This window comes from Danio rerio, chromosome 9 (genome assembly GCF_049306965.1).
Source record: "Danio rerio strain Tuebingen ecotype United States chromosome 9, GRCz12tu, whole genome shotgun sequence".
Lineage (NCBI taxonomy): Eukaryota > Metazoa > Chordata > Actinopteri > Cypriniformes > Danionidae > Danio > Danio rerio.
In genome coordinates, this window is record NC_133184.1 from 25,887,489 (window position 1) to 25,914,172 (window position 26,684).

The following is a 26,684-nucleotide window of genomic DNA, read 5'->3' on the forward strand; positions in this document are numbered from 1 at the left end:
TTATGGTTTAGTTTAACAACCTTAGATATAAATGTATAAATAGATATAGATTTACCTTTGTTCCTGAGGCAATAAGGTATATACCCTTACATTTTAGCAAGTTCTAAAATGTTTAATGTATAGGTGGTTTCTTATTGCATTTTTCTTTATTATTTATTGCTGTTTTAGTACTATTTAAAAAGTTATTATGAAGCAGGTTGAATTGTGTTTTTTTTAATATTTCCTTTGTAAGTGATTTGTCTTTATATGTGTTATCATGATGCTACTGCCCTTGTTTAATTGCCCCTTGTAGGATTATTGAAGTTGTTAAACTAAACTAAAGTTGTTATTTGTTGCTCTTAACTGGGATTCACGACAAGACTTGTGACTGATGTGAAGTTGGACCACAAAAGCAGTGTTGTGCATATAATAATTAGCAAAAAATTTGCATGGTTTGACATTATGCATTTTTCTTTTTTACCAAAAGTTATTGAATTAAATTTCCTATATCAAAATGCCATTCATTCATTCATTCATTCATTTTCTTGTCGGTTTAGTCCCTTTATTAATCTTTGGTAACAGCAGCAGAATGAACCGCCAATTTATCCATATTTTATGCAGCGGATGCCCTTTCAGCCGCAACCCATCTCTGGGAAACATTCACCACACGCACTCATACACTACGGACAATTTAGCCTACTCAATTAACCTGTACCACATGTCATTGGACTGCGGGGGAAACCGGAGCTATATCAAAATGTATTTTTGATTAGCAACATGCTAAGTACTTCATAAACTGTATTTCATTTTAAAGGTGATTCTCTCAATATTTAATTTTCTTTGAACCCCGCATGATTTATTCCCATGGTTAGGGTGGGATTTAATGGGGTTGTTTTGTTTCATATATTTGCTGTACCTATTACTTCTTTTCTTTTCCTTTTTTATTTTTGGAAATGTTATTGTGTGCACAATAACATGTCCAAATGTTAAATGGAATGTTATAATAACAATTGCATTGTTTTAGTGAATACCATAATAAAAAGATATACACAATTTTTTTTCATGTTTTAAATTGCTTTATCCTGACCGTACTAGAGTTTACACCAATGGAAAGCACATTTATTTATATTTATTCAGCTTTCAGTTGATGTATTAATCTCAAAATCTAAAAAGATTGAGTGGTTTTGTGGACCAGGGTCACATACAGTTAAAGTCAGATTTATTAGCCTTATTTATTTTTTTATTAGCCCAGATTTATTTTTTTCTATTTTAAATATTTCCCAAATGATGCTTAACAGAGCAAGGAAATTTTTACAGGATGTCCCATAATATTTTTTTCTTCTGGAGAAAGTCACATTTGTTTTATTTTGTCTAGAATAAAAGCAGTTTATAATTTTTTAAAACCCATTTTAAGGTCGAAATTATTATCTCATTCAAGCTAATTTTGTTTTTGATAGTCTACAGAACAAACCATCCTTATACAATAACTTGCCTAATAACCCTAACCTGGATGATTAACATAATTAACCAAGTGAAGCCTTTAAATGTCACTTTAAGCTGTATAGAAGTGTCTTGAAAAATATCTAGTGAAATATTACTTACTGTCATCATGGCAAAGATAAAAAAATCAGTTATTAGAGATGAAAAACAGAAACATGGGGGCTAATAATTCAGGGTGGCTAATAAATCTGACTTCAACTTTATTAGTATTTGACACAATCATACAGCCTGTTTATTCTAAAGACAGGTATTTATTTACTTTTTTGCTCTCTAAAGTGTGTGTACTTGTCATCTGTGTGCCACTACAGCAACACATTGAGCCGAAATGACAATTAAACTGCCGTCCCTAGTCACTTCTCACTGCAGAAAACTGACGACAGTATAATTATAAATCTGTCATCATGTTTGTCTGTGCATGTTTTTTTTCTTTTTCTTTAATATTTCATCCATCCCGTGAGCTTTATTGAAGCAAAAAGCTGCTTTGTAAGCTGTGTTATAATGCAAAACGACTACAAATGTGAGAGCAAAAACATTCAGACGCTGACTGAATTGAACTGTGGTGTGGAGTCAACTGAAGGGCAGCTTTGATTGTTTGCAATTGCTAATTGAGATCTGTAATGCATAGTAATTTAGAGACATCCCCAGGAACAGTGGATGTGAGATAAAAACAATAAGCCACAATGATACTGAGATGTATTTATTGTGGAGCACCGGTAATGCTCACACAAACACACACACATATTTGCTCTTCAATATGACCGTCTGTAGTGGTCATAAAGTCTAATGTGTCTTGAGAGCATGAATATTTAATGTTGCCTCTCACATTCTCTAGAAACACACACACACACACACACACCCACACACACACACGCGTGCGCGCACATACACACACACACACGCACACGCTGCAAATGCACTGCATCAACAACAAACAGGCATGCACTCAAACACTGCAAATACACTGGATCAACAACCCCCCCCCCCCCCCCCCCCACACACACACTGCAAATACACTATCAACAACACACACATACACACACACACACTGCAAATGCACTGCATCAACAACACAAAGGCACACACACACATACTGTTAATACATTGGATCAACAACACTCTCACACACCCACATACACACACTGCAATTGCACCATCAACAACAAACAGAAACAAACATACATACTGCAAATAAACTGGATTAACAACACACACACACACACCCACCCACATACACACTCTGCAAATGCACCATCAACAACAAACAGGCACAAACACACATACTGCAAATAAACTGATCAACAACACACACACACACATACTGCAAATGCACTGCATCAACAAAAAGACACCCACACTGCAAATGCACTGAATCAACAACACATAGGCACACACACACACACATGCACGCACGCACGTGCACACACACACACACACACACACACACACACACACACACACACACACACACACACACACACACACACACACACACACATACTGCAAATACACAGGATCAACAACACACAAGCACAGAGAACAAGTGCACTGCTTCAACACAAACACACACACCCTAAAGATTTCCAATAGCAAATCAAGTATCAATGGCTTTGTGAGTGAATCAAACCAAAAGGTCAAGATTTCCTTAAAAAATCAGCTTGTTTGGCTCGAAGTATGTGTGTGTGTGTGTGTGAGTGTGTGTGTGTGTGTGTGAGAGAGAGAGAGTGAGTGTGAGTGTGAGGGTGTGTTTATCTTGTTGAGTGAGGGGATATGTCTTATTGATTTGTAAGAGCTATGTGGTTTCTCTGTTATCTAAACTTCTCCAGCATGGCCTGTGGGCTTTCTGTCTGTCCGGCTGCCCTTTACTCACACACTCTTGTCTCAGTGGTTGGATTAGGATGACTGTCTGTGCTTGGTGAGGATCACTCTCTGCTTTCTATGATACTGAAGGTCTGGGGGGTTTTCATACTACTGTTTCAAATGTTCAGTTCAGATTAGTGGTGTTAACTTCGTTACTGTGTCTTAGAACAAGCTTGGTTCTTTTATCCATCCATCCATCCATCCATCCATCCATCCATCCATCCATCCATCCATCCATCCATCCATCCATCCATCCATCCGTGTTAAAATAGAAAAAAATTCAAATATATTGGGTTTGTTTATAGGCTATTTACAGATTAAGTTATTTAATGCATGAACTCTCTCTTTCCTGATTTCCTGTTTTTGTTTGCACAGTAAATCTGATTAAGTCAGTGTGAAATGTTGCTATGACAAAAGTAAGGTCTAAGAACATTTAATGTTACTCACATGTGTTTTTCTAGTATTGTCACAGCAATCATCTCACTGCAATTCTTTAATGCGTTATATTATATATAAACAAATAAATAAAGTAAATAAATATAAATACAACACTACAGTAAATACTATAAATACAAATAAGTACTGTACCTAAATCCATTCGATTTTAAATGTTATTATGTAATTAAAATTGTATTAAATAATGTATAAAAAACACATTATAAACACTTGTATGGAAGATAATTGCTAATAATAATTAAATTGATCTACTGAAATGTTAAATAATGTTTTTACTATTCCCTTCATGGTAGATCAAAGCTAACAAGAAATAAATGTCAGATATAATTAATTTTCTGACCAACGTGCACACAATAAACAGAAAATAATTGTTACAAACAAACCCAAAACACACCAGCACTATCGACCCTTTTCACAAGCCTGTTATGACATGTTTAACGGTCATTAGCATCTTCAATACTTGAACGTTTTTTATATTTCAATTTTTAAAAATACGTATGAACATTTACTGTATATGTATTTATGTATGTATTCTATCATCTTTGCTTTTAATTGCAAAAAATAATATACCACTTGTGCGAGGTGTTTCTAATGCAACGTCTATGGGCAGTACAGAACAGTAAATTTGACCTTAGCCTCTCCTCTGGCTGCCATTATCAGTTGTACAGAATTTTAAAAAAAATCATCATGGAATTTTTTTTTTGCTTTTTTTTTTAACAAATAAGATTGTAAAAACATTATTTGTTGTACTCTGCCATTCACTGCGCTCTAAGTTGTCCCAACTACAGGTATGATGACTTCCGCTGCGGAAAAAAAAATGTGAAGAGGGTTAAATATTTTTTTAACATCTTATGTATGGCTGATTCCAACTGCTGATTCAAACTGAAAACACCTAAACACCAGACATCAGTACAATAATAAAAATTCTAACCAAATTCAACCTTAAATTAATTGCAGACAATCTCAGAACACATTGCAAAAGATGTCAGAAATGCAAATCACAAACAATCAATTAATATTATCTGCACTATTTGCATGTGCAAGGTATTTGGATATTAATAAAATGCAGCATTTTGCTGACATAACTAAACTGAAATCATTATTACAGTCTTTCAATCTCTGTATCAAACACACTTGCAGACTAGTGAAATAAAAAAACAGCCAAACAGATCGAGGCCTTGTCACTGCACAAACACACACAGACACGTTATTAACGCAGCTTATAGCATTGATTTTATTTATAATCCCTCATCTGATTTTATCAGTAATCCTTTCAAATGACGTAGGAGGACAGAATAATAGAGCAAGACTAAAAAAAGGAGGTCTGCGGAGAGAGGTGGAGTGTTTTATAGAGGAACAGTGAGGTGAGTGAATCATCTGCAGTCAAGTGTATTGAAGCGAGGGGCCTGTCGTGGGACCATCCCTACGACTCAGGCATAAATGCCTCAAATTGTGCTGATATCTCAGAGGACGAAGAGGCCGGCCTGTTTCATTCTGATGCTTCTAAACAGCCCAGCTCTCCAGCCAGTGCTTGCAGAATCTTTAGTGAATCTACAGGCTGTCTTTGCCAAGGCCGACATGTAATTCTCCTCAGACGTCCTGAGAGAGACGGGCAGGAGGGAGGAAGAGAGGCCTTCTTCTATTAAGATTAAAGGGTCAGGGGCGCCTCCAAGGGGTGGCCAGGGGTGGCCACGGCCACCCCTCGGTAAACTCTGGCCACCCCTGTGGCCACCCCAATATAATTTTGCGGTTGACATTATTGATTTAAATGAACTTATAAATTCCCAATATTTAGATAAATAAATAAATACATAAATAAATAAATAAAATGCAGTCACTAAATTATTGTTGGTGTTACTGACGTAGCTCTCCCCCTCTGGTTCAATGCTGGTGAAAGCAAACTGACGCATGCGCGCGGAAAACCATTCCCGCGCGCCTCACGCACTCCTGTGTGAATCCCGGTTGGTTGTTTGCATGCACGCCGACATAATAGGCACCGCTCATGCGCCGTGAAACCGGAGTAACAGCCTTTTGTGCAGAAGTGTCGGCACACAGCGAGTTTTGAAAGTCGTTTAAAGTTTATATAATATGATGATGATGATGATGATGATGATGATGATGATGATGTTAATTTCACTAAGCATGCCTTTAAAGCAGAAAGGAGGGATAATGAGTCAGGGAGGTAAGACTTTATAACATGATTTCTCAGCCATGATCTGGTCTAAGACCACAGATAATTCTATAATACATTTTTTGTATTCTTTAGAATTGTCATAATTAATTTTCATGCAAAAGGTTTCTTAAGTGATGTTGGCATATCACTCCAGTTGTTGTTTTCCAGTAATATTTAGGACTGATTTCTGTTATTTATTTAGAATAATAATTGTATAATAATATTAATTGTATTTATTTAGAATAAATATAAATAAATTTTTATATTTATTGAATAACAAATCTAACAATTCAAGAGAGGTGGGGATGTATAGGGTGGTTCGCCAAGGGTGTCATTTAAACTAGAACCGCCACTACCCTCCCCGTTCGTCCTTGACAGCACACACACACCTTCAATAGACAGCAATGGCTATTTAATATTTACCTTAAGCTACAGTATATCAATAGAAGAAGCTGCATTAATAAAATGGTTCAAAAAGCAATATGGATAAATAATATTATTAGGTATAGTGAGTGTGTATAGTAATGCCTTTTGTTCAGTTTGTTCATTTGTTTGGGTAATTAATAAACTCATTATTCTTTCATTCATTTTCTTTTCGGCTTAGTCCCTTTATTAATCCAGGGTCACCACAGCAGAATGAACCGCCAACTTATCTAGCACATTTTTACACAGCGGATGCCCTTCCAGCTGCAACCCATCACTGGGAATAATAAACTCATTAATCTTCATTAATTTTAGACATGGCATATCTCGTATGATGTACAATAAAGGCACGTAAAAAAAGAAGTCATTTATACAGTATATGAAAAGTGTTTTAAAACTAAACATAGATTTTTATTTGGTTTGCACATGTACTTGCTGAATTATTTCAAAGAATAAATTGCAATATTTCAAGTAGAATTAATTAAATGAATAAAACTACATTATTTCATTTACCAGAAACAAAAATATAACATTACACTGAATTCATTATTTTTCTTTGTGTGCCACCCCAAGATTTGGTGCGGCCTCTTCTGGCCACCCCTAAGAAAATTTTCTGGGGGCGCCACTGTAAAGGGTAGTCTCCCTCACTCCTGCTGACAGCTTGAGCTGCTCACTGATGCTCAGGGCAACCAAAACCTCCGTCTGCACATCCACGGGTGGACTTTAAATATATCATGTGAGTCATGATTTTTTCACATGTTTACAACTCAGATAGATTCTCCAGAACGGAAAACCATTTCTGAAAACTGCATAAAGATGTTTTTAGAAGCACAAAGTGACTTATTTTTGTACTGAATATTAATGAGTTCTCAATGCTGGTGCTAAGAGGCTGTTCATCAGAAACTGGCCTTGTTTTTATCTTGTTTATCAAGGGCAAGTTCTCAAAGTTTCTATTACAATTAACTGAGATTCGCTTATGTATGGGAAGAAACGTAATATCATAAAATAAAAATCTACTTTCTGCCATTTTTCCAAATGATCAACTAGAAGTCAAGTTATTATTTGCTTCTCTTAGAACTGGGATCGATGACAAGACTTTTGTCAGGTAGTGTATTATTTTATGCGCATATAATAATAGCCAAAAATACATTTCATGGTTCGGCATTATGCTTGTTTCTTTCTTTTTTTATACCAAAAATCAATGGATTATTTATTTTTATTCAATGGATTATTTATTTACAATTAACTAAGATTTTGTCTTGTATGGGAAGAAACCTAATATCACCCACATATCCCATATAAGATAAAACAAAATACAAATAAAAAACTACAGAACGCCTACATTGAGATATGGAAATATTTATTGGGGGGTCTCTCCACACCACCACCAGTGTGCAGCATCCACTTGGATGATGCGACAGCAGCCACAGGACAACGGCACCAGTGAGCTTACCACACACCAGCTATTGGTGGAGTGGAGAGACAGTGATAGAGCCAATTCTGTGGAAGGGGATGATTGGGAAGCCATGATCGTAAGGGCCGATAGAGGGACTTTGGCCAGGACACCGGGGTTACACCCCTGATGTTTCACGAGAAGTGCCATGGAATTTTTTATGACCACAGAGAGTCAGGATCTCGGATTAACGTCTCATCCGAAAGACGGAGCCCACTGACAGTGTAGTGTGCCCTTCACTTTTACTGGGGCATTAGGACTCACACAGACCACAGGTTGAGCTACCCCTGCTGGCCTCACTAACACCACTTCCAACAGCAACCTAGTGTTCCCTAGTGGTCTCCCATCCAGGTACTGACCAGGCTCAGCCATGCTTAGCTTCAGAGAGTAACCGGTTGTGGGCTGCAGGGTGATATGTCTGTGGCTATAATCATCACACAATAAAAGTAAATGGAAACCACAGCTGCCAAAGGCAAAAGTCAATGAGAGAAATTGTTCTTAACAACTTTGAATGTGGATCTAGAATACATAGAGAAATGTTCTGACTATGTTTTGTTTCGATTTTGTAGCAGCCTCTTGTCTCTTTAATTTTTATTGTATTAAACATTCCAGTATAATAATTCATGCACAAAAAAAAATAAAATAAAAATCATACAGCTTTAAAATGACAAATCATGACAAAAACAAACAAACAAACAAAAATATTTTTATGAACTGTCCCCTCAAGAGTACAAGATAAATGTAATGTAATGTTTTTGTCATTTCAGGTTTTGTGCTTACCAAACATCTTCTGCATCCACGTCACACTCTGCCCCGAACTGACAAATGTCACAGGTGGATGTCTCCTTCTGTCCGTTCTCCGCTGAACCCTCGTTCCCTGCTTAGATACACAAAGACAGAACAGAATAAGCCACTGCGAGTGTCACAAACATTACATGAGCCAAGACGAGCATGTAATCACTCTCACACGCAAACATTCATAAATAGATAGAGAGATAGAGGACAGACATAATTCTCATTCTGTCTTTGTCTCTGTCTCTCCTGAGAAGTTCAAATCCCCCCCGATCTTTCCTCAGCCTCGCTCCTCATTTCATCATGATGATTTCTGATTTGACGCCCCTGCTCCCTGGTGATACAGGCTTCCCAGGAGCCGCAGCTTAAAGCCCTTCGCTATCGCATATCTGCCCTCATCAGTGGACGGGGAAAAGCAATCCTGTACGCCATGGAATTTAAATTACGTCTCCTCCTCGGAGGATCATCGTTCCCCTTTGGATCCTGACCCTCCATTATAAGGTGCTATTTTTAAAACTTAGACTGCAAAGACAGAGTAGAGAATAGAAAGGCAGGAGAATAAAATAAAGGAAGTATAAGAAAAGAAAACAAATGTAGTAAACTTGCATAACAAACTATTCTGAAGTCACAGGTGCTGTTGATCCTGATTTTGGATTAATGACAATAACAAATGCTCTTACAGATCAGTATAAAGTCAGCATGAAATCAAACTTTACTCATCCTATTTTTTGATTATATAAAAATGCTTGGGGGCAGCATGGTGGCGCAGTGAGTAGCACAATCGCCTCACAGCAAGAAGGTTCCTGGCATTTGTGTGGAGTTTGTATGTTCTCCCTGTGTTTGTGTGTGTTTCCTCCAGGTGCTCCGGTTTCTGCCACAGTCCAAAGACATATGCTATAGGTCAATTGAGTAAACTAAATTGGCCTTAGTGTGTCTGTGTGAATGCAGCTGGTGGTTCATTCCGCTGTGGCGACCCCTGATTAATAAAGGGACTAAGCCGAAAAAGAAAATTAATGAATGAATAATAGTGCTTGTTATAAATATTATATCTGTGCAAAAATGAATTTGCCCTCATAATCTTTAATCAAATACCATAATCTTTCCTGACCCCTCGAAAAGACTTCCTCACTTCTGGTCACATGGAATGCCTTTAGGGCGGGGCCATTACTGCGTGTCTCAGTTCTATTCTGCTTTCATGGTCAATCTTCCTCCATTTTGTTACCAATGCCCATCTTCCAACAATCCAATCGGTTCCTAAAGGAAATCATGCACGGCCCTACATATTTTTCTCTCAATTTAAGACTGTTTAATTGGATGTACATCACAATTGTATCACAAAAGTACACCTTAACCTTCATGCTCACTTTACGTGAGTTATATAAATTCTGATGTACAGTATAAAATATAAATGAGATATTTGAAAAAGAACACTGATGAAAGGAATTTTCAAGGAACTCTATTCACCTGCCAGCTTAAATTTCCAGTTCCCCTTCGGGGGGAACTTCAGCACTATAAGTGGATTTGATTTGTAAAATCCACGCATTGGGAGGTTCGGTTCAGAAGCTACTCGTCTGAAAGAGTATTGAACGGGCCAATTAAGAATGAATTGGCAGCGCAAGCCTGCGCAGGTGAGCGGCATAAGCAATCAACTGAGTATATAAGCTCACCTGGCGCCAGCAGACGCTATCCTTTTCGCTTCAGAGACTTTCTGATCGAGTCGATGAGGGTTCCTCCTGCTGTGACCAGCGATTCTGAGCGAACGAGAGCATTCTCCCGGTCCAGAGTGTGTACACGCAGTGGCAGACGGTCGAGCTGGGTTTCTCCCTTGCCTGGCGTTCTTTGGGTCCGGTCCTCCAGAGCGGTGCGTATAAAGTTGCAAACTTCACAGAAAGAGCAACACAGTCGTGCAGCACGTCCTTATCAGGACGGCGCTCCGACTGTGCGTTTCTGGATGCGGTGGTTTCCTGTCCTCGGATGATGGGCGCGGGCACTGCGTTACATGTCTGGGGGTCCAGCATGTTAATGCGCTGCTCGCGGGCAGTTCATGTCGTCATTGCGATGCCATGACTGTTGCGCAAGATCGCGGTTAGCCTTTGCAAAAGGGTGAACCACCCCAGTTGTCCCCTGCTCTGCAGCGGGCACTCGGGCAGATCTGAGGGTTTCAGCGAGAGATAATCCGTCGCCCACGGGCCCGCGGACCTCCCGCTCCTCTAAGCGCTCCAACCAAGCTTCGGGCGGGGGAAGCGATCCGTCTAACAGATGGTAGCCCTTACGCCCGATGACACCGGAGACCAGATGTCCACCGCGGCATCGGAGGGTGGGCTTTCATTGTCCGATGATGATCCAGACCCGCTCGCCCCCTTCGGGCTGGTGAGCGCTGTCACTACGGATCCTGAAACGGACATGTTAGCCGTGCTTTCCCGGGCTGCTTCGGCCGTGGGTTGGAGATGGTTTATCCCCCAGCTCCGCGGCCGGACCGACTAGAGGGGCGTTCCCTTCTTCCCGGAGGTGCACAGTAGGCTCACGCGGTCTTGTAAAGCACTTTTTTCTGCTCGTGCTGCGTGTTCCTCCACCCTAACCACTCTTGACGGTGAAACAGCCAGGGGGTATGTGGCGATTCCTCAGGTTGAGTGCGCGATGGCGGTAAATCCGCGCGGCGCCTCTTCTTGGCGGGATCCGCCTCGTCTCCCATCCAAAGCCTGTAAGTTATCTACCTCCCTCGGAGCTAGAGCTTACATAGCTGCGGGCCAGGCTGCTTCAGCCTTGCATGCGATAGCCACCTACTAGCGCTATCAAGCGCAGGCGCTGGCCGAGCTGCACGAGGGTGGGTCCAACCCAGGCTTACGAGCTTCGCACCGCCGCCGACTTAGCTCTTCGGACTACTGAGTCCGCTGCGTGTGCGTTGGGAAGGACGATGTCCACATTAGTGGTCCAGGAGCGCCACCCCTGGCTGATATGCGCAAAGTCGACAAAGTCCGCTTTCTTGACTTCCCCATATCCCCAGCCAGGTTCGGCGACACTGTCTGTGAATTCACCCAGGAATTCAAGGCGGTGAGAGAGCAGTTGGTGGGTGATGTCTTATCGGCGGTCCGTAGCCCGCTCCGCCCGCCGTGCCATTCATACCTGCTCCTCGCCGAAGGCGCCCGCCTACGAGAGCTGCTCCGCCCCCGCACACGCCTCAGGCGAAGCGAGCGCGTCGGGCACCTCGGAAGCAGGCAGCCCCCCTGCCCAGAACGCCGCTAAGTCCGGCAACGGACCGCGAAGCGCCCCTGGGACAGGCCATCTGGAGAAGAGGGAACTTGCTCTTTCCCCGCTGGAGGGCGGGGCCCCATTTCCAACGGCACTTTTTACTGCCATGAAAACATTATGAAAGGGCACTTTTCACTTCCCCAGATGTGACAGCCCGAAATCTGCCAGTCTGGGACGCTATGCTTTCTAGCTTGCAGATTCGGTGCGTTTCGCCAGTGGCTCACGAGCGCTGGGAGGACGGTCTCCTTTCTCCCACCCCTCGAGCCTCCCCTCCGGAGCTCGGGTTTGGAGTGAGAGCAAATATCTCACCTCCAGCTTTTCCGTGGGACCCGCGAGCTTCCCGGATCAGCACACCCACTCCGCGCTGCCCCACTGCTGGTACGTCAGCGATTGTAGCGATGAGTCCATTAGCGAGAGCTCTGCCTGCCTGGTTAGCGCGGGCCAGCTCTTCGCGGTGGCTCATACGCACAATCAGACTCGGCTATGCGATTCAGTTCGCGAAACGGCCCCCCAAGTCACGGGTGTGTATTCACCAGGGTCAGCCCCCTGTCCGCCCCTGTCTTGCGAGAGGAGATTGCTGTCCTCCTGGCGAAGGATGCAATCGAGCCGCTCCCTCCAGCCGAGATGGAGAGCGGGTTTTACAGCCCACGCTTCATCGTGCCCAAAAGAGCGGTGGGTCACGGCCAATCCTAGATCTGCGCGTTTTGAACCGCTGCCTGCACAAGCTGCCGTTCAGAATGCTCACGCAGAAGCGCATCCTCCGGTGCGTTCGTCCTCTGGGTTGGTCTGCAGCATTAGACCTGATGGACGCGTATTTCCATGTCTCCACTCTTCCTCGCCACCGACAGTTTCTGCGGTTTGCGTTTGAAGGTCGAGCTTGGCAATACAAAGCCCTCCCCTTCGGGCTCTCTCTGTCTCCGCGGGTCCTCACCAAGCCCGCGGAGGGTGCCTCAGCGCCCCTTCGGCTCGCGGGCATCTGCATACTCAATTTCTTTACGACTGGCTGATTTTTGCCCTCTCTCAGAGCAGTTGATTATGCACAGAGACAAAGTGCTCTGGCACTTCCACCTGTGGGGGTTTCAGGTCAACCGAGAAAAGAGCAAACTCGCCCCCGTGCAGAGGATCTCTTCTCTCGGGCTGGAGCTGGACTCGGTCACCATGGCAGCGCGCCTCTCCGGAGAGCGCGCTCAGCTGATGCTGTACTGTCTGAGAGAGCTCGACAGTAAAATAGTGGTCCCACTGAAACTATTTCAGAGGCTCCTGGGGCATATGGCATCCGCAGCCGCTTCATGCCGCTCGGATTATTCTATATGAGACCACTTCAGCACTGGCTTCACGATCGAGTCCCCAGACGCGCATGGCACGCGCGCGCACACCGAGTCTCTGTTACTGCGCTGTGTCGCCGCGCCCTCAGCCCTTGGAGCGACCCCTCGTTCCTACAGACCTGGGTGTCTCTAGAACAGGCGTCCAGTCTTGTTGTCGTTTCAGCAGACACTTCCAACACGGGCTGGGGGGCTGTGCGTTGCGGGCATGCGGCTGCGGACCTGTGGAAAGGTACCCAGTTGCATTGGCATATCGCCTGGAGCTGTTGGCAGTGTTCCTCGCTCTCCACCGTTTTTTTCCGGTGCTGGAGCGGCAACACGTGCTGGTCAGGACGGACAGTACGGCGGCGGTGGCGTATATCAGCCGTATAGGGGGTATGCGCTCTCGCCGCATGTCTCAGCTCGCCCGCCGTCTGCTCCTCTGGAGTCATCCGCGGCTGAAATCGCTGCACACCATTCATATTAAGGCAAGCTCAACCGTGCAGCCGATGCGCTCTCACGGCAGCCTTGCGTCCTGGAGAATGGAGACTCCACCCCGAGTCTGTTCAGCTGATATGGGCGCGATTCGGGGAAGCCCAGATCGATCTGTTGCTTCCCCCGAGATCGCTCATTGCTAGTTGTTCTTTCCCTGACCGAGTGCTCTCGGCAGGGATGCACTGGCTTACAGCTGGCCTCGGTGCACGCGCAAATACGCGTTTCCCCCAGTGAGCCTGCTCGCGCAGTTACTGTGCAAGGTCAGGAAGAGGACGAGGAACAGGTTGCTGGTTGCGCCCCTCTGGCTCAACCGGACCTGGATGTCAGAGCTCTCCCTCGCGATAGCCCTCCCCTGGCAGTCCCTTCGAGAGAGCACCTACTCTCTCAGGGACAGGGCACCACCTGGCACCCTCGCCGATCTTTGAAGAGATTTTAGACGCGAGGAAGACTTAGGTAACCTCCGATTGCGGTGGCTAATACCGTCACTCGGGCTAGAGCCCCCTCCCCGAGCGCGCCTATGCCCTGACGTGGAGTCTATTCACTGAATGGTGTGTCTCTCGCTGAGAAGACCCCCGTAATTTGCCAGATCAGCGTTGTGCTTTCTTTACGCCGAGAGAAGCTGGAGAGCAGGCTGTCGCCCTCCACACTCAAGGTTACGTGGCTGCCATCTCCGCTCTCATAACGCGGTGGCTGGCAGCACCGTGGGAACGCATAACCTCATCATCCGGTTCCTCAGGGGCGCTAAGCGAATTAATCCATCCCGCCCCCTCTCATGCCCTCTTAGGATCTCGCCCTCGCTACACAAGCCGCGTCAGATCCCTTCGATCCTCGACTCAGTATCTTTCTGTCCCTGAAGACAGCTCTGCTGGTCGCGTTGATATCGATTAGAGGGTCGGGGACCCGGAGGCATTTTTCGGTCAGTGACTCGTGCCTGTAATTGGGCTGGCTTCTCTCACGTCCTGAGACCCCGCCCGCGATATGTGCCCAAGGTTCCTACCACTCCGTTTTAATACGAGGTAGTGAGCCTGCAAGCGCTGCCCTCGGAGGAGGCAGACCCAGCCCTTCTTTATTGTCCAGTTCGCGTTTTGCGTATTATCCGGACCGCACTCAGAGTTTAGATCATCTGAGCAGCTCTTCGTCTGTTATAACGGTCGGCAGCAGGGAAGTGCCGTACCGAAATAAGTTCCCACTAGATTGTGGATGCCTTTCTTTCACTATCAGAGCCGAGATGAGCCGCGTCCCCCGAGAGCGCGTGCGCACTCCACTCGGAGTTTCGCATCCTCTCGAGCGCGCGCACGCGGCGCCCCTCTAACAGACTTCTGTAGAGCTGCGGGCTGGGTGACACCCAACACATTTGCAAGGTTTTACAATCTGCGAGTGGAGCCGGTTTCCTCAAGGGTATTAGGTAACCCTTGGTGATTGAGGAAACAATTCGGTAGGGTGTTGAAACACGCTTGCTGCGCCATTTTCCCTAACACGGAGATACGTGCGCCTTTTTATCTGTCAGTAAAGTTCCCCGTCAGGTGAGCCCTGCAGATTCCTCCGTGGCCCCCAGCACTGACTCAGCGGAGGAGTCACTTGCTGGCCCACTACGTTGTAGGTCTGCCCGCTGGTCAGCCCGCGTTTTGGGTAAAGGTGCCTGCTATGCGTGATCCCCACTAGGCGATCCCATATGCTTATTCCGCCACGGTTAAGTCCCCCCCCTGGGCGGACCCGTGTCTTCCCTCCCCGCTAACCACTCTTTTGCTATGCGTACTCCCCCTTTTTTAGGGCTAGTCCATATGTAAATTCTGCCATCTATCCCCCCTCGGGTAACGGATGGCCTCCGCAGCGTCCTCCCTATCGGGATTGCACGCTTCCCAACGTACTGTCGTATTTCCTAGAATTATCTAGATGCTCACGACTTCCCCAAAAATATATCTAAATCCGTAAAACTTCTGTTGAAGTAGGATAAATTAGGGCCAGGGACACGTTGGAGGACCGCGCCCCCCATGATGCGGGTGCGTCACGCTTGCTTGACTATCTCCTCATCGGGGGTGTTGGTAAGGTGCAGTCATTATGGCGCTTTCAATGGGCTCCCAATGCGTGGATTTTACAAATCAAATCCACTTATAGTGCTGAAGTTCCCCCCGAAGGGGAACGTTCGAGGTTACTAAAGTAACCCTTCGTTCCCCGAGGAGGGGAACGGAAGCACTATACTCCGTCGCCATAATGACTGTCCCTTAGCTGTTGAAAGTCTCTTCAGCTTAAAAAGGATAGCGTCTGCTGGCGCCAGGTGAGCTTATATACTCAGTTGATTGCTTATGCCGCTCACCTGCGCAGGCTTGCGCTGCCAATTCATTCTTAATTGGCCCGTTCAATACTCTTTCAGACGAGTAGCTTCTGAACCGAACCTCCCAATGCGTGGATTTTACAAATCAAATCCACTTATAGTGCTTCCGTTCCCCTCCTCGGGGAACGAAGGGTTACTTTAGTAACCTCGAACGTTTTCAATGGCTATGTTTACATGCACTCATGTAATACGACTGTAATTGGATTGATGATTCAATTGGATTGAAAAAAACTTTAAACAATTTAATTGATTCGACTGAACTCTATCTCAACAAAATTTTAATAAAATCAGAAAGGGTATTTCATTTGTGTTATAATCCAATCCAATAGCAAAATTAATGAAAAAAAAGGGAAAAAAAGACCATTTAAATGCCTGAATCAGACTGCTTTATCAATCATATTCAGAAGCCCCTGGGGTACATGTTCTGTGCAATGTTGACATGCATTAGCCTATGTATAATATGATAAATACAACTACTGACTGTATTTCATTAGCTGCTTAATCAAGCATGTTATTTTAGGAATGCATTGTAACCTACATATAAGTTTAAATTAACCCTATAAATGACATAATAAAATTAAACAATGATTTTAAATATTACAATTATATATTAAATATTATATATATATTAAAAAAAAGATATTATGATTTTAATTAAGAAATAAAAATAATCAAATTTAACAAATAAAATGTAGAAAGGCAAAAAGGAAAACAGACATTTTGATAAAAAATGTGCATAGATGTTAACCAATTAGGAGTGGACATCATCAAGTCAGGAGCTTGCTCTAGTAGCAGCTATCATCTAGTCTAGGAGTTGGGCGCACCTCTGAAGGATCAGATGGACCCAGACATGGCACTGAACAAGTTCACACCATTAACGGTCATCATAATGTTAAATTCTTTAAAGTTTTTAATGTTTAGATTTTTTTAAATCATACGAACATTAATATTTATTTATGTATGTATTATATTATCTTTGCGTCAAATTATAAAAACAAATTATCGCTATGCGAGGTGTTATAATGCAGCATCTATGGGGCTGAGAGTAAATATGCTGTTATTTTGTCCTCATGTTGCCGTCATCAGTCTCACACAACTTTTTTCCTTTTTCTGAAAGTCTTGACAACATCATTGTGGAGTTTTTCTTTTATTATTTGAGCAAATAAGATTGTATAAAAATTATTTGTTGTACTCTGTCATTCACTGCACTCTGAGCTTTAATACCCAGCTTTAATGCCTTCCGCTACTGAGAAACCTGGAAATGTGAAAAGGGTCTATTCTTCAGCCTTCCATAGCACATAAAGCACATATACTCTCTCAACAAAATCCATGTTAGCCATTTTACAGTGAAACTGAAGTGATTTTACGTTTGTGAATTGAACTTCACGTGATAATGACGCACATAAACTCAAAATGTTATAGTATTTAATTATGTGCAAATAGCGCAAGTTACTCACGCAAAGTACATCCGGTGTTTATATGTCCTATAAGGGATACAAGCACTAGTCTTGCATTGAGTTGACAAACAAAAGGCGACTCAAGACTATTAAACAACCCTTTAAGATGGTGAGTCATTCTCAAGTGGCAGAACTCAGAAAACAGCAGCTTGACTAGAAGGTCAATGAGACAACCCCTTCAGCCTCAGAAAAAGAAGATTAAAATCTGGGATTTTGAAGTCCCCCCAAAAAGGCTAGTCATCCATGAAAGAGAGGGGGACAAAGGGACAGGACTACGTGAAGAATCTTATTGGGCAGTTGCTCATCATTTCAGCAATGAACAGGGTAAAAATTAGTCCTGACATACAGTTACTCTTGTAAATGAGCTGCCAAAAAGTACCCAGTCAACATATTCTGGACAGATTGAGGCGTGTGAAAACATTGAGATTTAACCTAAACATAAGGGCTGAGAAGAAGATTTAAAAGACAAAAGACAGCGTGCTGCCATTGGTAGAAATGACAACATGGTCAAGTCAAGATTAATTTCATATTTCATATTTTTTGTAATCGAAGAACATTTTAGTGGTCTTGGGATAATTCCCAACACTAAAGTGTATGTGATTTTAGACACATTCAAAGACTTGTCAAGTGTTACATGTCGACACCTGCTGGTATAGTGATGTAACCTGCAGAAAGAGCAGGTAAAAAAACCCTAGTCTGTCAGTCCGTCTGGAAGGTAGAAAAACACAGTAAGAATGAATTGAATGCTGAAGAGTACAAGTGAATGATGAAAAAATAGTAAAATAAATGGATATTCTTCTAGCATTATGTATCATTTTGATTTATTGCATTTATTTATTGTTAATTTCTACACATGGACTACAGTTTTACAAGCACAGACTAACTGACCAAGCCTGCTCCTGCTTCTACGTAAGGTGTGTCTGCATGAGCCCAAGGGTCTGGAAAGACGAGAAGTGCTGCAGGGAAGGGGCAGTAACACTTATCTGCATCTCCTATTTAGACGACCGTCTGAATTGATTTCTCTGACCAGGAACACGGGTCGATCATCCGTGTTCCTCACCTCTGTTTTCAGCTTTAACTGCTATCAAAAAGAGCACGTTTAGAAATAATTATGCTTTTCTGTTTGCGGAAAACATGGTCAGGGGCAGTTTTAATGTACCTTTTCTAGATAATGGCTACAGAAGTTTAAATTCTTTTATTATTAATGCTTCCCAACTTTTTTTACACTAAATATTGAACAGTAGAATGGGTTTGGTTGTGAGAGGAGAGATGCTCCAATGAAGAGAAGACAGATGGTAAGTGTCCAGGAAAATAGCTCTTAATGGGACAAACCCATTTGTGCAGAAAGTAAGGAGAAAGGTGGAGGTGGATTTAGGGCACAACATGGGCTGTCAGACAGATGATAAATGAAGCCACCCATCTCCACACAGTGTATAGAAACTGACCTTCACAACAAATAGCAAGAATGGGTGTAGCATTCCAGTCTGGGTCAAATGAGCTGAATATGAAACCAGATCACATCATGTACTGTAAAACACCAAGTGACTAAATAAATATCACTGATATCAAATATCTTTCATCTTGTTGTACAATAAAAAATATCTCAAATGATAATTTTTTTTAACCTCACTTTAATAGGTCAAGAAAAAATAGCTAAAAATGCTGTATTATACATGTTGAACTAGTAGTTGGTCATGTCACTTTGTTGGAAAAATACATTTTTACTCATTCATAGTCACAGCCATATCACCCTGCAGCCCAAGACCGGTTACTCAAAGAGGCTAGGCAGGGCTGAGCCTGGTCTGGATGGGAGCAGACATGGGGAAACAAGGTTGCTGTTGAAATTAATTATCAATAATTAGATTTTAATGAGGTCAACAACGAGGTGCTCAACTTGTGGTTTTTGTTAGTCCTAATGCCCCATTAAAGTGAAGGGGACACTATTTTGTCAGTGGTCGGCGTCTTTTGGATGAGACGTTAAACTGACTGTCTGTGGTCATTAAAAATTTCATGGCACTTCTAGTAAAGAGTAGGGGTGTAACCCTGGTGATTTGGCCAAAACCCTCTATAGGCCTTTACAGATAATGGCCTCCCCATTCATGAATCATCTTTACCACGGTCTCTCCACTCTACCAATAGCTGGTGTGTGGTGAGCACACTGGCACCCTTGTCCTGTGGCTGCTGTCGCATTATTCAAGTGGATGTTGCACACTGGTGGTAGTGTGGAGAGAACCAGTAACCCCCCTCATTAAATTGCACATTACATTACATTCATGCCTTTTTTATTTGTGCATGATGCAGACATTTATTTAGCTTTTTTGTGATTAATACAAAGACTGTAACAGTCAAAAATAACTTAATGAACTTTTTCATTTATGCTATTTTGCATAAATATTATGCTTTTTCAATAATCTTTTTCATTTTTATCTGAATATGGTCTCCTATTAACCTACACATAAAAAACTTTGGCTAGAAATGTAACAAATGTCACAAGTCCACCCTATAGATAAAATAAGTTTTGTTTTAAGATTTTAAATTAAATGTTTAAAATAACATTACTGGCCAATGGTCAAAAAAAAAAAATCAAAGATATATTATCCAGAAAAAAGTCAAATGGACAAAAAATTACTTTAGAAAAATTATCTTTGCTCACAAACATGATTATTTAGCAATGTACACTCACCTGTAGACTGGTTTGTTTCACCCCATTTGCTCTTAGATAAATTGAATTGTTTCATACATGAGATGAAAATAAATCCCACTTGATTCGTTTGAGTGGTCTTCATCACAATGTACACAATAATGAATGAATGAATGATAATTCCTGGGCCATCTAATGAAAAGCAGCTTAAATTAATACACCCAACATCCCATACACACCATTTATGAAATGAAAGGGGTTTAGAACAGCACAGTTAAACATTTGCTTGGTCGCAGTCACTAGACTCTTTGTTGAGCTCTCACTAGACTCCAAAAGGTCAAATTCTATCTTGTATATTATTTTGCATTTTGAAGATATGATTAGCATGATCCTGTAATGCAATGTATCAGTCTATTATAAAAAAAAAAGTGTGTTGTATAATAAAAAGGCTCTATCTCATATCTCCATGATGAGCTGCCATCACACAAGAGCACACTGAGCTCTAGAGAGACACAAAGGTCAAGTGAATCTCCACAGATGGAGAGGACACATTACATCTTTGAATCAATAGACAATGTAGGAAGCATAATGCTTACAGTGGAAAGATGATAGCCTGAAAGAGGATCTTTGGATTTCCACTGATCTCCAAAAGCTAATGATGCTGCTTGTGTGCGGTGAATGTGACATTTAAGCATTTCGTATGATCCACAGAAGCGCCTTAACACTTGCTTTTCTCAAGAAAATATCAAAAGATGTTCCTCTATGGGTGGCAGTAACATGAGATTTTTAGACCTGAAATGACTGACTTATATTTGACTATATTTTAGGTGTTGTTTCAACATATGTGACCTTGAACCACACAACCAGTCTTATTCTGCATGGATATATTTTTGGTAACAGCCAAAAACAAATAAATAAATTTTTAAAATATATAAAAATATAAAACAAATATCACATGGGTCAAAATGTTTTTAAAATAAGTATTAATAAATGTGTTACTAATCAAGTTACTTTTTTTCAATAACGACTAACAAAACAAATAAATTTGTTTCCTCTGCTGCCATTACTGACAATAAAATGCTGTGTTAGATAATTGATAATTATCACTTACTGTAATTGTTTTGATCTGAGTAGGATTTCTCAGATATAGGACCTGTTCTGGTATGTGTGTGTGTGTGTGTGTGTGTTTCAAGGGCAGTGAAGTGGAGCACATAACTGATGATGATTGATGTGTAAGTGTGTGTCGGAGAGTTAGTCAACCCCATAACTGATGATGACTGGCTAAGAAAACAGGTGATAACGTAAGCTCCACTTTCAAAGGAGAAGACGAAGCCACTATATCAAACCAACAAATATATCAATATATATATAATTATTTTATCGTGTTGTGATGTGTAAATAGCCTAATCAACAATATCTTTGTTAAATTTCTTAAGGAGCATAATTTGTTTTTAGACTGTTTTGCCAGTTGTGGTTTGTGCAATAAATATTACAAGTTTTTGTAGCCATAAAAATGATAATATTCACAATAAAATATCAAATTTTGAAAGGTGTCTCTCACATTTTTTCACAGCAACATGGTATAGAATAGTCTACTTTTTTAAAAATAATAAATTTAATCAGTCCCTCCAAGATTTCCTGATTTTGTAAATGCTGAATTTATCACAAAGTCAGGCAAACTCTGCAAAAATTTCTGAAATGTTGCGAATTTCCCACAAAATTTGGGGTCTAGACTCTATGACATCATTGCGACACGGATTCACCCAAAACAAAGGCCATTTTACACACATCCCGAACGTAGGTGACAGTATATACCTACGCTGGTCTGTAACTCAGCATTAAACCAGAAGAAGTCAGTTCACAATTAATATGAGTAAAATATAATGTAAAAAATATGAGATTAGTTAAATGTCCCTCAAGAAATTAGTTAAATAAAAACTTGTTGCGTGATCAGCACATAACACCAGGTTGTTGCACAGATCCTTCTGGTTCTATTTATCTGAAGCAGGAGCCTTAGGCCTTCTGAATTGTAAAAACAACAACAACAATTTTTGTTTTTCTGGGATGGCCTTCATGAGAGACTACCTGTGCAACCCTTCAGTAGATTTTAATCTTTGAGCTGTTGTGCACACACAATTTAAATATGGATACAAGATTTCTTTTTAAAACAAACAGTATTTAAGTCACAGAACTTAGTGTCTGGGTCTAGGAGTGATAAAAATATATATTTATTAAATACTTTTGTCTGTGGTATCATTTTTTACAGCAAATCAACACAAAATAAGGCCGCGAATATTACTGCAAATTTATTTTTTATTTTATTTTATTATTAATTATATTTATTCATTTTAGGCCGCAAAATTTAGAAAAAAAGTCCTGCGAAATCCTGGAGGGACTGAAATTCAACTTTGTGTCTGTTTCATTCATTATATTTATTTTGTGGGCATGCAGATTTTTTGATATACCCAATTACTATTTAAGAGAAGTAACTAGTGAACAAATGACATTTTTAAAGTAACATGCCCAACACTGCTAGCATGCATATGATGCAGTAATATGAACTGAGTGTTATTTTTTTTTCTTTTTGTCACCAGCTGCTTAGCCAGATGCTGTGCGTCCATTTTACATTTTGTGTTTTTTAAATGCTTTGGCGGTTGGCGAAGCACTTTCAGTTGTTTTTTTTAGAACAGCACTCACATCTCTGCAGCAGAATGCTTTGATGGACACAAACTGTATATGGCATTTTTGGTAAATGGACAAGGAAACCCTGCAAGAGCATCCTGCAGTGAAACAATTACAAAACAGTACAAGACTGCACAACTTTATTGTGGTTACTTATTGTTATAACTTTACTGTGGTATTGTGGTTAATCCTGAGAGTAAGGTGTTTTCTGTATCCAGCCAAATCATCACAATCATTTAGTGCAGTGGTCTTAAACTCAATTCCTGTAGGGCCACAGCTCTGCAGATTTTGGCTCTAACCTCTTCCAAATCACACCTGCTTAATAGTCACTAGTAGTCTTGAACACCTTTATTATTTGCATCAGCAGTATTTAATTAGGGTTGGAGCAAAACTGTGCAGAGCTGCGGCCGTCCAGTAATTGAGTTTGAGACCCCTGACTTAGTGCCTTCATTTTCCCTATTTTATTGTCACCCCTCATACTTTGTGTGTAAGTGGTCGCTGTAATGATATTTTTCGAACTGTAAGCTATAATTGTTTGTACATTTTCAGTTATTTCATTGATTTCCAGTGATAAATAATAAAATCTCCAAAATGTAATGTGGTAAACATATTGTAAGGAAGCAAGTTTCGATATTTGACCTGCAAACCAGTCCTATAAATAGAGCAGCAGGCTCTCGATGCTCCTATCCTGTGGTCATCAACATAGCCTTCACCACGTTTGATCCATTAAAACCTACTTCACACAAATAAGGCTCTTTGAGTGTCCTGGGAAAATTGGGGAAAGCATGTCATAAAACCCCCTCTGGCACTTTGCCTCCTGTATCCACACCTGACAGCATAGAAGACCTTGCAGTGACCCATTTGCGCATGTAATTACAGCAATCCGCTGACGACGGTGGCGCAGAGCGAAGGTGTCTAATTTTGTGGAGTGCTCCCGAGGCCTTTTTCTTCCACTGGCTGACAGCTTCTGGAGAGCTCTTTGAAAGCCAGATGAGGGTTTAAATTGGCAAGACGAGTAAGAGCCAATGTGTGAAATTCAGAAAAGGAGGCCTGAAATGGGCTGCCCTTCTTTCAGGGATTAGGGCAGAAGAATTAGGAGAGGAATTAGGGCTCAGAACTTCATTTTTTCCAGCTTTGACCAGATTAAGCGCTGCTCGCTCAAAGTCTTCCATTGAGCGCCGTAAGACCCAACAGAAGATCTACGAATAAATTTCACTCCAGGTCACTGTAAACCGCGTAGAGGTCAACTGTGCAAAATAAACATGCAGACGTTTTTATGTCACTCTCAAAGATTAAAATGACATACAGATTAGATGTATACCTCAACATAAGCACCATTTCAGCTGGAAAGCTCTCCAGTATTCTCCAATGAGAAGTGCGCTGAGGTTTAGAGCCTCTCACACACAAAGAAACAAGCGTGCTGATCTCCAGCTCTAAATGTGATCTGCCCCTGATGACACCCGTAATAACACTCGTCATGGAGCCACTCTCAGATATTTAATGGAGGAGAAGTGCAGGGGAAGGACATTATATGAAGAGCAGAGGGTGATGAGAAATGAGAGAGTTGTGCCAAATGACATCTGCGGTATGTTGCACAGAAAAAGATAAAAAGATGAAAGAGAGCATTCGAAAACAGATGAAGGATGAAAGACATAAAGACTGAAAGAAGGAAAAAACACAAAGGGACAAAGAGAAAGAGACAGAAAAACCATCTGCAGCAGCTAAGCGGTCGATGGGCAGTCAATAAAGTGTCACTTTCTGCAAGCTAAGAAGCTGGCCTTAATGAGGGGATCTGACCAGGATTGAGGCTGAAATGAACATCTACATTAGTGGCCGCAGCAATGAGCGCTTTACCACTGGATGACCTTCCCTAAACCACACTCTCATATTAGACACCAAGACGCTACTAATAACCATAAGGAAAAAAGTATTTCTTACATGTGCAGTATAGATGCAGATAAAGACAGCTGACTTCTGGTCCTGTACCTTTACATTTGGTACTAAGAGTGCATCACAAGTAGACGAGCAAGACACATTCATATTGTATTCATAAACACCATTTTTAGGCCCAATCCCAATTCTACCCCTTAGCCCTTCATGTAAACGTGCAAAACAAGAGGGGTCCCAAATCTCTTTAGCTTGAAGGCGTAGGGAAAAGGGTAGATACCCCTTCGAACAGAGATTTTTCAGGACGACACTCGAAACAAAGGGGTAAGAAAATGCCACAATACACCAGCCACAATGGCAGTATAAATAAATAAAAAACGCTAACATTTCGCTATCTATAATCCATAATAGTAACTGCTGTATACACTTATTTCACGTGGCTGCCATTTCAAAGAACCAAAGCGAGGCTGCAGTGAGATAATTTTTCATCAAACAACATTACAATCTCTTTAAGAACAATATGCTTAAGTATCCTTCTATGGCTTCAGTTCATGGTACCAGTTAAACACCATGGGGATGCTTTCCTGCTTCAGTCTATGTAACCCAGTAAGCGATAAAACATTGCAGTCCTCTGTAGCACACCCTCGTGTTACAGTACCTGTCCCAGTACTGAAATTTTAAAAAAGTTTATTTCCGGCTAACATTCAAGCACCGCTGAGTGCGTTCATAAACAGCGCTGATTAACCATAGTATTCACCAGTGCTCAACAGTTTACCGCTCTTCACCCAGTGCAAACACAGATACACGGACACTGGAGCGTGAAGCAGCCGTGAAGATTAGTTGAGTCCTCAAGCAGATCGCTCGTCTGTGTTTGTACTCGGTAAACAGCGGAGGGTGAACTGATGACCTTCTCATAGTCATCATAGTCATTTCTGTTGAGCACGTGAACACAATGGCAAATCAGCGCTGTTTTAAGAAAGCCATCAACAGTGCCTTAAATGTTAGTGGGAAATTGACGGTTTTACTTTTAATTCAGTATTGTGACCAGTCTAATAGTGAAAGAATCAGTTTATTAACTCGAAATCCAAGCAATACTTCCTGGTTTCTTCACACTGTAGCCTCGATTTCGCTTTTAAAAATGGCGGCCGCGTGAAATCAACCTATAGCAGTCCCACAACACAACTGTCACTCAATGACACTGGAATCCCTTGTCAGAAAAAAAAGTCTAGTGGCTGGGCATGAGCTTTTGAGAGTGTCTGCTATAATGTTAATGTTGTTTATGTGTTTACATAGATGAATGTGGCCACGGTGTAAATGCACAGTACAGTTACGATCTTATTGCCATATTAGATCATTATGATAGCATAAAATAAGCCTTCGGTGATTTCCTGAAGATAAATACCAAAATAAAATAAAAAAAAAAAAAATAAATAACAAAACTGAAATAACTTTAGCAGTCGTGAATTGTGATCGTCTGATCTCATATGAAGCAAGAGATTGTGATGACATATGATGACGTGTGCAGGTGTTGTAGTGGTGTCCCATTTCTTAGAGGTAAATTTTGAAGCCCTTCCCCTTCACACTCTGTTTCAAGGGCCAAGGGGAAGGGGAAGGGTATGGGTACAAAAAAAGAATTGGGATTGGGCCTTACTTAAAGTCACCAAGAAACGAAAGCTGTGATAGTTATTTTAATAGCTAATTTCTTTAATCGTTAATTTTAAATGAGTAAACAGTGGGTGTGATTTTTTTTCTACCATGGGTTGAATGGATGTAGTAAAGTAGGCATTTTATTCATAAAGATCAGGAAAGTGGTTTTACAAGAGTTTTTACTCTTATAGAGTAACACAGTGGACTCCGGTTGTTGCTAGAGCGGATACGTTTGCGGCCGGAAGTTAACGAGAATTATTTCTATTATTTATTAAATTTCTCATTTGTTTTATTTTATTAACGTCTACCCCCACCCCAACCCTAAACCCAACCATCACAGTAATGTAAAAACAGTTGTTG

General features: G+C 41.6%; 1 protein-coding gene across 3 annotated transcripts in view; it reads right to left on the reverse strand.

Annotated features, from left to right (window-relative positions):
- The window catches only part of tmeff2a (transmembrane protein with EGF-like and two follistatin-like domains 2a), a 162,933-nt gene that overhangs the window by 13,795 nt on the left and 122,454 nt on the right, over positions 1-26,684 (reverse strand). For 2 of the 3 annotated variants that reach the window (NM_001128365.1, XM_073911433.1), the window contains exon 5: positions 8,622-8,721. In NM_001128365.1, the coding sequence (NP_001121837.1) occupies positions 8,622-8,721 (100 nt within the window). The remainder of the gene's footprint in view (positions 1-8,621; positions 8,722-26,684) is intronic. The other variant, XM_068223262.1, reaches the window with a different exon arrangement.